Source organism: Cinclus cinclus, chromosome 10 (assembly GCF_963662255.1).
Source record: "Cinclus cinclus chromosome 10, bCinCin1.1, whole genome shotgun sequence".
NCBI classification, from domain to species: domain Eukaryota; kingdom Metazoa; phylum Chordata; class Aves; order Passeriformes; family Cinclidae; genus Cinclus; species Cinclus cinclus.
Window position 1 is genome coordinate 12,284,365 of NC_085055.1, and position 12,098 is coordinate 12,296,462.

Consider the following 12,098-nt stretch of genomic DNA (forward strand, 5'->3'; position numbering starts at 1 on the left):
CTTTCACCCATATTTGCCCAGTTACTGAGACAGGACAAAGGCCAAACAATATTTTGAAGCTTCAGAGCAGATTTTTGCCTTCAATTGTTCAAGCAACCAACTTCCACAGGCTGTACGTAACTCCAAAAGTAGGGCTTGAAGCAACTCACATAACAGGAGAAAGTTTTAAGTCATACACCCAATGGCAGAAAATCCCCTTGCAGCTTCTTTGGCAGTGATATTGGAGTATATGCTTCACACAACCCAAAGCAAATCTGAGTGAAGTCAGAAATCTACATTTCAATGTGAGATGTGAGCAGAAATTTCCAATTTGTCACTGGTCTGCTGCATAGGTTTTGAAGGAGTGGACACATCCACTTTATACCAAGGGCTCATACCTTCACAGTGCTGCTCTGACTTTTAATTTCTTGCAGGATTGGAGTCAAAGCAGTTTCATTAAGGAATGAAGGGGCTTTTTACTTAATGCTTTGACTAAGCATTCCAAGGTTGACATTTAGTTTCTGTTTTTCCTCAAAGTCTTCCGGCAGGTCAACAAAACCTAAAACCTGTAGGATTCTGAAAGAGAAAAGCTAAGTTTTAAAAACAGAAGCTTGAAATTGAGAGACTAAGTTTTTGTTATTAAGCAAAAAGGTATTTTAAGTATCTTGTTTTCAAGTTTAAAATAATGTGCTCTGCCAATGACTGTTTCAATGGAAGGTGATCCACAGGATAGAAAAGATGTCTTAATTTCCACATGATTTTTCTGAAGATGACGGAGACAGCTCAGATCATGCCTCCCGCGTGTCCAAGCAGAAGGAACATCTGAATAACCGAAGGTGGAAACAATTTAGTATGACATGTACAAGGTCTGGCTCTAGAATGGCTCTCCTAAGCCACCAGGTGAAGCTGCAGTCAGTGTGATCTCCCTGCAGAACACTAACACAGCAGGCACCCTTCCCACCCCCACCTGCAAAAACACAGAGGTGCTGAACAACATAGTCCCTCTGCTTTCATGGCTAAGTCTGCGTTCTTCAACAAGCTTTGGATATAATTCTATAAAGAATAATTAAAACAATTTCATGAAACTAATGAGAAGAGTTAAAAAATCCATTCAATTAAATTTTATTTTCAAAGAGCTTCAGTCACAAAAATGATTTACAAGTCTATTTACAATTCTATTGTACAGTTATTTATGTATGCCTCTTGACAACAGGGTACCATTCTAGAGCAGCAATACATATTTTAAATACAAAGATGTAGTATCATTTCAGATTTAAAAATAAAAGGAAGCTGAGCTTCTAGAGAGTGCTGTAATGATGAATATTTTAATCTGTGTTAGGCTTGAGGAATTAATGACAAACTAAGTAGTTTCTGGTTCACATAATTATTAAACAAGCTGCAGTTTGTTGAAAATAGTTTTAAAAACCTGAAGCTTTACTGTATATAAAATCAACCTATTCAAGACTCTAAAAATTGTCAAAAACCCACAGCTTTCCCTTAGACATACAAAACCCTAAGTTTACAATTCAGAATTTCATGGGAGAAATCCTACAGGACTTGAGCTCTCTCATTTTGTGATGACCAACATAAGCTTTAAAAATTTGCAGCATAAAAAGGACTCCACATCTGCTTAGTATTATACTGCATATACACATATACAGTACAGGATTATTTACCCAATTTGGGATGACTGTTCAGCACAACCTTCATGAAGAAAGAAAAAAATAAATATAATTAAAAATCCAACAACTTTTTTAAAAGTGCAACAGTAAGAGTTTCCAATTTAAAGTTACAATGAATATGGACAGTCAGTTCTGTGGGTTTTTTCTACCGCTTCTATTCAAGCATAATTTGCAGCATTTTCTTTTTACAGTAGATTTAGTTCTATAGTACATGAAACTACAGTTACAGCTAATTGAATCTGAAGGGAAAGGAAGAAAAAAATTTTAAAAATAACCCTGAGGGATATACAATTTCATGATCTTGTAATTTATTTCTAAAAAGTAACATTTATTATTTAGCAACTGCTTTTCTGGATAGACCAGTCCTTTAAGTATGCGCATAAATAATATTTAAAAATCAGTAATATTTACAAGTTCTAATACATCAAAATAAAATACGTACAGATTGAAGTCTGCATACACAAATAATTTAATAATAAATCAAACTCCTCAACATAAGGCCAAAATATACAGCAGGAAGAAAATGTCTACCCAGTATTTAGTGGAGCTCACTAACTTGGTCTGTTCACCTGAATTTAGATTTCCAAGATGAACACTGAAAGAGGTTTTTTTTGCACTACAAAATGAATTTCATCTTACTTCAAAACAGAAACTGAATACACTAGTGCAGATCTAGTTTGCTGCATTTCTGAAAACCAGAAAAACTAAACTGCTCAAAATGAGAAAAATTATAGGTGGTCAAATTCAGATCTTGGGCAGGAAGGCATAAATCCCAATAATTGCAGAAAATGCAAAAGCTTATTTTGTGGCTGAACTTGCAATAACAATACGGATTCTCAGAAAAGCTGATTTATTATTATTGACTAAGCGTCAGAGCTCAAGCATGCAACCTCAGGAACATTTACCAACCCTGAACACAGACCTGGAGGAAACAAGCTCCCATTTGCAAAACATTCAAGTTTGTGACGCTCATGAGCCATTAGCCACTCAGTTAAGTGGAGACACTTGGCAATTTCTGTTTTAGTAAGAGTTCCCTAAAATGTTCTCCGAAGACAAGCCCACCTTAATACAGCTGTTTCCTCTTCACTTTCTAGTTAAGTCTAATAAACTAGAGTAAGACTGAAAACCTAGCTTCAGAAACCAAACAAGCTTAGAGAAATTATCAGTTTAGGAAAGTATTAAGCAAAAGCATATAAAAGGGAAAGACAAAATATTTTCTTTCAGTTCTCATGAAACAGCAAATCTAAAATGGTCAACGAAAAGGAAAGCAGAAGCTTATGCATTTAAGGATAAGTCACAGCTCCCAGGTCCAAGATGCATAGCTTCATAATATTTTTCAACTAAAATATTATTTTTGTTTAGATTTGAATACTACTTATGCAGCTAAGAATTATTCTTCATCAGTTATTCCATGCTACAAAGGTTTTGTAAAATCAACATCAGCAGAAATTAGCCAACTGACTCAGGTTCATGACTAATTAATGTATCCAATGTTTGCAGACCTTTTAAAAGCTACCAATGTTGTTTGATGTTTATGACCTTATGAAGTCAGGATAATAATAAGAACATTGCTCTGTTGAATGAATGCTAAGAAAACCACTTCCCCCTTTCCCCCTGCTCTACTCCTCAAAAACAAACAACAACAACAACAACAGAAATCAGGAAAAGAGTTGACAGCTGGACTGGAAGATAGTACACCATATGCATACTATTTAGGAGGAGCAATAACTTCAACAACCAAGTTCTAGGAAAAGGTCTTCCAAACCATTTAGCACCACTTTGAAATTCCCTGTTGGCACAGTATATTCAACACTGCAGAAACCACAACATGATTGACATTAAATGGTTAATGGTTGGACTTGATGATCCTGAAGGTCTTCTCCAACCTTAATGATTCTATAAGCAGCAGGGCACACTGTCCATAACTGCATTACAGAACAGCACAAGGGAATTAGGCCTGATCTGAAAAATTCTGCTTATTAAAACAAGGCTGGAATGGAATTGTCTCCACAGGAATTTAAAAGAACAAAACAAAACAAGACAAGCCAGAAAAAAAAAAGGAAGAAAGAAAAAAATCCCTAACATCAAAACCTCAAATTCCATCATCAGAATATACACACTTCAAAACAATCCCAGCCAGCCAGTGAGTTTGAGGCCCTCATTCCACAACTACTCTAAAGAACCTGACTTCCTTCTCTAAAGGATCCCTACAGAATCATGACTTCTTCAGACCCCAGATCCCCTCCCAAAGCTTGGAGGTGTCTGGACCAGTTAGTTGCCCTGGTCAAAAATAGACTGATCAAGACTCAGTATTTATCTTGCCAAAGACACCAAGGAAGACTTTTCCAAATATTTATGAAGTTGACAATGGTTTGGAGATAAGCAATTCGTGGTAAAAAAAAAAAAAAAAAAGTTTTAAACCTTGCAAGTCAAAGTTCTGTCTGCCTCTACTTCTTTGTAGACCTATTTTTCTAGTGGTCTTGTGTTCTGATACTGCCTCATGGCAAAATGATGTATGGCTACCCCTAGTGCTTAAGCAGCATTAGTGGTGATACAAGCTTTTTTTTTTCTTTTTTTTTCCTTCTTTTTTTTAATAAATAGAATCTGTATAAGCTTTATAGTTCTGCAGCAAGACAGACTTTAGCTCAGTTTTCTCTAAATTTTGTTTCAGACAGCTACATGTAGTGCTTAAGACACCAACAGACTCTTCAAAATGCCTGTACTCTCAACGTGCACAAATCCCACATGTGGGCATGTGACAATAGACCCCACTCCCACACCCCTTGGAGCAGTAACTCTGGCCTTACTACTTCAAGGCATATAAGAAAATTACCTTTAGATTTACAAATAAAACATGGTCCACAAAGGGATAATCCAACCCTTCTGCTGGAAAAAGCAAGGTCTATGGAGAAATGCATAGCTAAATGTAATAAAACATGACATAGAAGAAAGTGTTTAGATCTTCCACCCTTCTTTCTCCAAAAACTTTAGTGTATGGCTGCTCTCCTGGAGGCCACCTAAGCCCTTCCCTGTGGTTAGCTAGAAAAGAAGTTAAGAATCCACATGAAAGCAATATGCTTATTTCTTAAAGACAGAGCATATTGCTTCTACAACAATCCCATTTCCTGCTGTGACAGACTAAAGAACTGAACTTAGAATTCAAACATTACACCTGGAAACACTCATTACTAATAGGGAAAAACTTCAGAGGTACACACACAAACTTTAGAACTGTTCTGAGGCACAAAACTTTTCATCCGTCAAATAAAAACCAACTAAACAAGCAAAATAACCCAAATCAACCAAAAAAAAAAACAAACCCAAAAACCAAACACAAAAACCCCCAAAATCACGGCAAGGTTATTATGCACCTCTAGCACAGCCATGAAACCATCACATCATAGGGTTTACATGAACACATGCCCAGATAAGCACGTTAGAACAACTATTAAGATACTCCAGGCAAATAATGTGAACCTGTTTTAACTGCCTTGCAGTTTAAACCTTCAAATGCATCTCATTTAGGAACAACAAAATCTGAAAGAAGGTGGAAGGAAACACAATCGTTTTTGTTCTGCCTAAAGTAACTTACATTTTTAAAATGTACAGCCATAAGACACCTGGCTCTGAATTCTGTATTCAGAGAAACAAAACAGTTGGAAATATCTGCATTAGAATTTGACATTTAGCACACTGTAGTTTCAAATAAAGCCTTAAAATTACATTCTTCTGAATACTATTAAAGATACATGCCACCAAGATCCACTGCTACGTTACAGTGATGATTTGATATGAACCATTTTCTTGGGATGGTGCTTTTGCTTCTGTTGTTGTCCTGGGTTTTGGTGGCCATTCTGGATCAACCAGCAGTTCCTGAGCTAGGTGCATATACTTGGCTTTTGGTGTCTTCTCTTTACAACCAAACAGGGAAGAAAGGAAACAGACTCCACAGCGGTCCCCAGCCTCCTGCAGAAATGAACAGATTTGAAAATTGGATTAGATAACAAAAAAAAAAAAAGGTCAGCAACAATACAGTAAACTGCTTGAAGAAAAACTATTATTCCAGTCTTTAATTTACTATTTCATTATCACATTGGATTGGACCTGTGGTACAGTAACTCTTCTGTTGTGTCATCACTTACATACTATGGTAGTGATGGCATTCAAAAAACATTAAGGAAAAGAACAAGTATTTCACATTATTGTAACATCTAAGACCACCAACAGTTTTTATGCATATTTTAAAATAATTTCAATAATCACAGATAGAACAGGGAATAAACTACTTGTTGGAGAATAAAAGCCTGGTCTAGAAAAAGTAAATTCCCAAAATCCCAACACACTTTATAATTGTTAAACTGAAGACAGCCAGTCAGACAAAAGTAGCAGAATTTAACTTGCTGGAATGTGAAATCTAAATACTGCAGGTATTAATAGCTATTGAAAAAGACACATATTATTGAACTTAAGTCTTCCTTCCTATGTTTCCTCTCCCAGTCTTAAATGCATGTAATTTAATCAGCTGGGGAGAAGAAACACCATTCCTCACTCTTGAGACTGAATCCCTCTCATGTCTCAGACAACACCTATAGCTTGCAGGGCTGACATTTTAATGGTAATATATTCTATAGTTTTCATCATGCTCTAAATATCTATCAGTTGCTGAACTGAAACAAATGTGAGCCTTGAACACAGTTTCCATTCTTCAGCGAACACAAAACAACTTGTTCTATAACAACCTCAAAAGGACAAATGTAAATCTGAAGTGAATACATTTAATAAAATGAAGTGCTGAGAAATAAACCACTGTAATTCTAGCAAGCACAAATGTATAATAATCAGCCAAAAGTAGTAAGCCAACAGGCTTAAAGTAAAGCTGTTTTTTTATGGGATTCACATAGATTTCCTTAATATATTAACTGCGGAAGGGGCAGATTAGACCATAATTCATGGTCACCTGAAAAATCTTTCAGAGTCCTAAACCGTTTGAAGTAGTAACAGTGTACTTTCATTTGCCATCTTGTTTTGTTTCATTTGTGCATGCTGAAAATTACTGCTCTCAGACAATGACCTAAAACTCTAAACTAAATTATTTTAATTGCTTCTAAGCAAATCAAGATGTTCCCAGTCCTAGCATGCTGATTTGTGACACCACAAATAAAATTTGCTAATGTGGGAAGTAAAGATGAAGTGAGAAAAGTCTTAAAGCAATACTCTAGGTTTGTTTTACAGTTCTTGCACACACACTAAATCTTAAAGCATCAATACAGGAAAAAATACAGACCCAAAAGTCTTTGCTTTTAATATTCCAGTTACAGAAGTCTAATTTAAGCAGATTTAAGTTAAAGATAAGGCAACAGACACTTATAGATAAGAGACAAAACCAAATTAATCCACATGCACTCTAATGAGGACAGCAAAATACTCGTCTCCAACCTGAGGCGGCTGGGGTATGGTGAGGCGAGATTCTCCTTGTTTGTCTCGATTGAACACAACCTTCCAAAGGATCATATCAAGGAGCACATTCTGTGAGACATTACAGTGAGTGGGAAGAGTTAAAGAAACTAATGATCATTTGTTGTTAGTGTGCACATTACAAATAAAACCTGAAACAGTGCATTAGGCATAACTCAGTGGCAAGCAAAATGGAGAGTTTATGCTACTTGTTGGTACTTTTGTGATAAACATTTTCATTATTAAAGTGATCACACAAAATTTAAGACTATGAACGTGTACTCTAAAATCAATAGCAACAATGACCAAAACGTCATCCAACGATATGTGTAAAAACCATAAATACACATGTGTTTCAATACTCTAAAAACCTGTGAAGCACCACATGAAGACAGGAGTGCTTAGAGCAGTTTCCCCATAAACCATCTTTAACATTACACTTCATTTCATTTTGGAGCTATGCTTTTTACATAATCTGTTTTAAACCAGTGACATTCTCAGAAAAGCAGCAGTGGAGTGGCAAAGCTGAGCCACCAGCAGGAATGAAGGAATTTGGTAGGTATAATTCCAGGTTTTTTTAAAAGAGGGCAGAACTTGAATAGTATGTTGAGCACATCTGGTTATCCTCATACAGCTGTGTGGGCAGACTCAGGAGCTTTAAGCAAATCTGGCAACACAGGTGTGAACCTCTACAATCCATGGCCTCGAGTCTACAGCTCTGATCCTTGGACAGATTCCATTTCTAACATCTGACTAACCTCTGCCATTGAAAATGGGGAGCTGATTAGTCAGACTTTTGTAACAGATTTTTATAATGCTTGTGATTTTATAATATACCAGAATTTGGTAGTGCTTTTCTAAAGTATCAGCCAACAAATCTTCAGCTTGTTAGATGTTCATTTTTGAAGCCAGTCTGGTTTAAGCATGTCTATGCCAGGCATCAGGGGTAAGGAGGAACAGCTGCTAGGATCTGCCTTTGTTGTGCAATATTTTCTATCATCTGGTAGAAAGAATCTGCATGCTTTGTGAACCTAGTCTGGCCCCCACATGGAAGGAGTAAAAGCTTTTCAGAGCATTTCAGAAAATGAACAGAAAACAACCACAGTCAGAAACTATTCCTGTTGTAGAAGGAATGACAAAACTACATATGATCATAGTATGACACAGAAGTGTCACACTGGCAGGTGTGACTAAAGAAGATCCAATTCCTCATGTATCTCATAATCATGAGATACTTAAAGAGGCAGTTCCTGAGGGATAACAGAACAAACTCTAGATGAAATACAGGGTACTTTGTTAAAAGACAGAAGGAGCTGCCACCAGGGGCCTCTTCCAGATACTAAGAATGTGGCCTGTGGCACCCACTAAATCTGCAGTGAAAAGTGTAAGGAGCAGAAAATCCAGCCAGGCACACAGGGAGAAAAAGACAATGAGCTATACTGGAAATGAAGGAAAGAAATAGCCTGGGATTTCTACACAACACACTGGATTCAAGTAGGTGGCACCACATGACAAAGCTTTAGGGAGTGTAGAGTAGCACTGCTGGAACTGGGCAAATGCAGTTCAAGCAGTGGGCTGAAGTTATGGAAGGCGAACTGTGCATTGTAAAACAAGGTTTGGGTTTTGAGGATTGCTAGACAACAGTTCTGTTGGGACACCTGCTGTACAGTAAAACAAATCTTCCATAACAAAGAATTCAACTTACACCTAAAAAGTGGAAGAAACTTGGTTTAAGACAAAGCATAACAGCCCAAACAATTAGTGCCAAGAAATAGGTACTTCTATTTTATTACTAAAGTACAGGCAGCAAGATAAATAGGAAAGTCTGTTTAAAAGAAATACGCTAAATTACCCCTGCAGTTTTGGTACCGAAAGTTAAATGACTGAAGTGTAGAAAGATGCTAACTCAAACCTGCATAGGAAAAAGAGTGGGGTGAGTTTTGAAACACTGGGTGAAAGAACAGAGTCAGTAGCTAATAACATTGCTTAGGTGATGCTTAGTAGAAATTCACAAGTTTTCAGGCTGATGTGACAACCAACAGGGCCCAGAAGTGGAGCTTTATGAACACATTTTTAAACCAGAGGAGAACCATTTATCCTCAAGAGCCATGTGCTTATACATGGATTGGCACATTGTACAGACTTTCTACTGGAGCCCTTACGCATCCAGAACAGAAACACCACCAGATTCTAGAAAAGTTACAAGATCACCTGCAGAACAAAGGAGTTTTCAAGCAGATGGCAAATTATTTCTCTCAGTAATCTTTATCGCTGGACTGAAAATTGAAATTTCAATAGGAAAAAAATATTTCTGTCTAGGAGGTTTGTTCTGTATTTATCAGAAGACAAAAAAAAAAAAGGGCATGATTCCAAAGCTTCAGAATAGCTATTTTCTTTCAGTGGTAAAGACAGCAATATACATAAAATTTGACTTTTCACAAACAAAAGGAAGCAAAAAAAAACCTATTAAGCATTCACTAATGCGGAAAAAAAAAGAAAATTCAAGGGCATAAAGGAAAATCATCACAGGAAGAGTTAAGAGTACAAAAGGACAACATAAGAAAGGCACAGGAGCTTTAATAGTGGATAAACTTGTTAACAAGTCAAGAGGCCAAGAAAACTAACGTCTACTGACATGTTTTGAAAAGGACAAGTTGTCACCTGCCATGTGAAAACACAAAAACGTGTTCCAATAGGCAGCAACCTAACAGCATATTTTGCAAATTCCATTTGGAATAACATTTTAAGCACAAAACCATGACAATTTTGTTTCAAGTATCTGAAAAAAACCCTTTGAGTCAATTTTTACTTGGTCACTAATAAAGGGGGAAAAAAATGTGTCAATTGGACAGAATATTAATGCTGTAGTACTCCTTGAAGGCCACAATTATATGATCTAAGCAAGTATTATGCTGGTTACATTGATAGCAATCCCTCACATTGCAATGGAAATACTGATTAGAAGCTGCAGAAAATGTTACACAGTAAAAAGAGATAATTGTAGCGTGCAAGCACTAGATAATGTTGGAAGGCTTTTTCATCTTGCAGGGAAAAAAGTGACTCATGACTGCAACCAAAACCCAAACATATTCAGGTTGGAAATGACACATCAGTTAACAGGGAGAAGAACTAACCACAGGAATAAATAACTGACTGTGAATTCAGACTTCTTCTGGAAGATTTATCTGTCCAACTTTGATTCTTGGAAACAAAAACAAGGCACCTGGATGAAAGGTAGGGAGGGCATGTTTCTGCACACACTAACTCTGGGAATTACAGCAGAAGAGGTCAACATCCAGAGTGACTGACTTCAGACAAGCTCAGTGATGGAAAAAGCAGATTTGCATGAACATCTCTACTTCTGGACTTTGATCATATCAGACAATAGTTACACAGACATGCATTATCCTGAACAATAAGCTATGTGTATCCAAAATGAAGGAAGGGGGATCCAAATGAAGGAGGGGGGGGCTTCCCTAAGGATTTTAGATAGTTCTCTAGTATGTTGTTATTCTGAACTAACACAGAAAATAAAAATGGAGTATTTTAATACGAAATAGTTGAATTATTAAGTCTTTCAACTTCCTCCTCACCCCAATTTTTTAATAAAAAAACATTTAAAAATTAAACTTTAGACACAGAAAGTCTTGACACATTAAATCTACTTTACAAGGACTTTTGCAGAAATACACAATTAATAAGAAAACAGCAGCCACTTATATTGGCATGCTGTGAAGAGTGACCTTCTATATAAAAAGCAAATGTACACCCTGAAAAAAGAAATACTTAAAAGAGAAGCACTTTTCCCATGTGGGTTGCTTACCTCTGTCAGCACGGATACAACTGCATTTAGAATAACAATGATGACAATTCTTAGGCGCCACTCTGGTGGCACACACACAAGCTGTGGAAACAAGTTGCCAAAGGTTAGAAACATACATGTGAAGTAAACACACCTTCAAAACAGACTCAGCATTATAAATTCTCCCTTCCCCACCCAGTGATGTGAAGCTAAAGCTCTGCAGGGGTCATGCTTGCCCCAAAGGCAGCCCATCAGTTCCTTTAGGGAGCTGACATACGCACAGATCTGCTGATTCTCACCTCAAGAAATTCATCAATAGGTTCAGCAGGATGCAACATGATGAAAAATATGAAGACATAAAGAACTATAACAGATAAAACAAACAGAACTGTAAAAGAAGAAAAGAAATTAATTGGACCATCTCACAATCAAGAGTTTTAGACAGTTTTAACATGTATCAAAAGTTCATTACAGTCTGGAAACAAATTCTCTTCTCCCCCTAAAGCCCTTCCAGGCAAATTTGGGCAATACTAGTTGTGCTGATAGCCACAAAGAGAGAGAAGTCCTGACTCCTCTCTGGCTCACTTGTGGAGTCTAAATACACACACATATACTTCTACAAATTAAGGAACTATTAATACAAATTTCTCCATACAGTTTAATATTTCCTTATTTCTAGCTGTGATTATGAGAGAATAACTGCACTATGATCTCCTAGCAACACTATTACTCCTGAAGTGGCATAACAGAATTGTCAACAAGTGCACAGTCTCTTGGGAGTTTTATTTGGAACTGTATATACTAAGAAAGGACTTACAGTTTTTGTAGCATGGCTGTCTAAAGGGCTTTCCTTTAGAAAAGACAATTGCCACTATGAGGTACTGAAAGCTGGATATAAAAAACAAAGTTGTGTTTTCATAATTTTTTATGTAATGTTCATCATGAATAGTCTCATTCCCATGGTGTGCAGAGCTGGTGTTCTTGGTGTCCAACACATTACATGCACTACAACACAAAAAACATTGAGCACTGAGTTATGGAGAAGAGGCAAATAGGGCCCACTTATTTACAAAAATAATGACAGAACAAATTTACAGTAGTAAAAAAACTTAAACTTGAGAACATACTACAGGTAGTAAGAAATAATTCAAAACTGCAGCAGAGACTGTTTTTGTGAATTC

General features: G+C 36.7%; 1 protein-coding gene across 3 annotated transcripts in view; it reads right to left on the reverse strand.

Moving 5' to 3' along the window:
* Positions 1-1,085: 1,085 nt before the first annotated feature.
* The window catches only part of ATP13A3 (ATPase 13A3), a 35,974-nt gene continuing 24,961 nt past the window's right edge, over positions 1,086-12,098 (reverse strand). For 2 of the 3 annotated variants that reach the window (XM_062498993.1, XM_062498992.1), the window contains 5 exons: positions 11,735-11,922; positions 11,217-11,305; positions 10,939-11,019; positions 7,098-7,187; positions 1,086-5,627 (listed from right to left, as the gene is read on the reverse strand). In XM_062498993.1, the coding sequence (XP_062354977.1) occupies positions 5,430-5,627; positions 7,098-7,187; positions 10,939-11,019; positions 11,217-11,305; positions 11,735-11,922 (646 nt within the window). In that variant the 3' untranslated portion in view covers positions 1,086-5,429. The remainder of the gene's footprint in view (positions 5,628-7,097; positions 7,188-10,938; positions 11,020-11,216; positions 11,306-11,734; positions 11,923-12,098) is intronic. The other variant, XM_062498994.1, reaches the window with a different exon arrangement.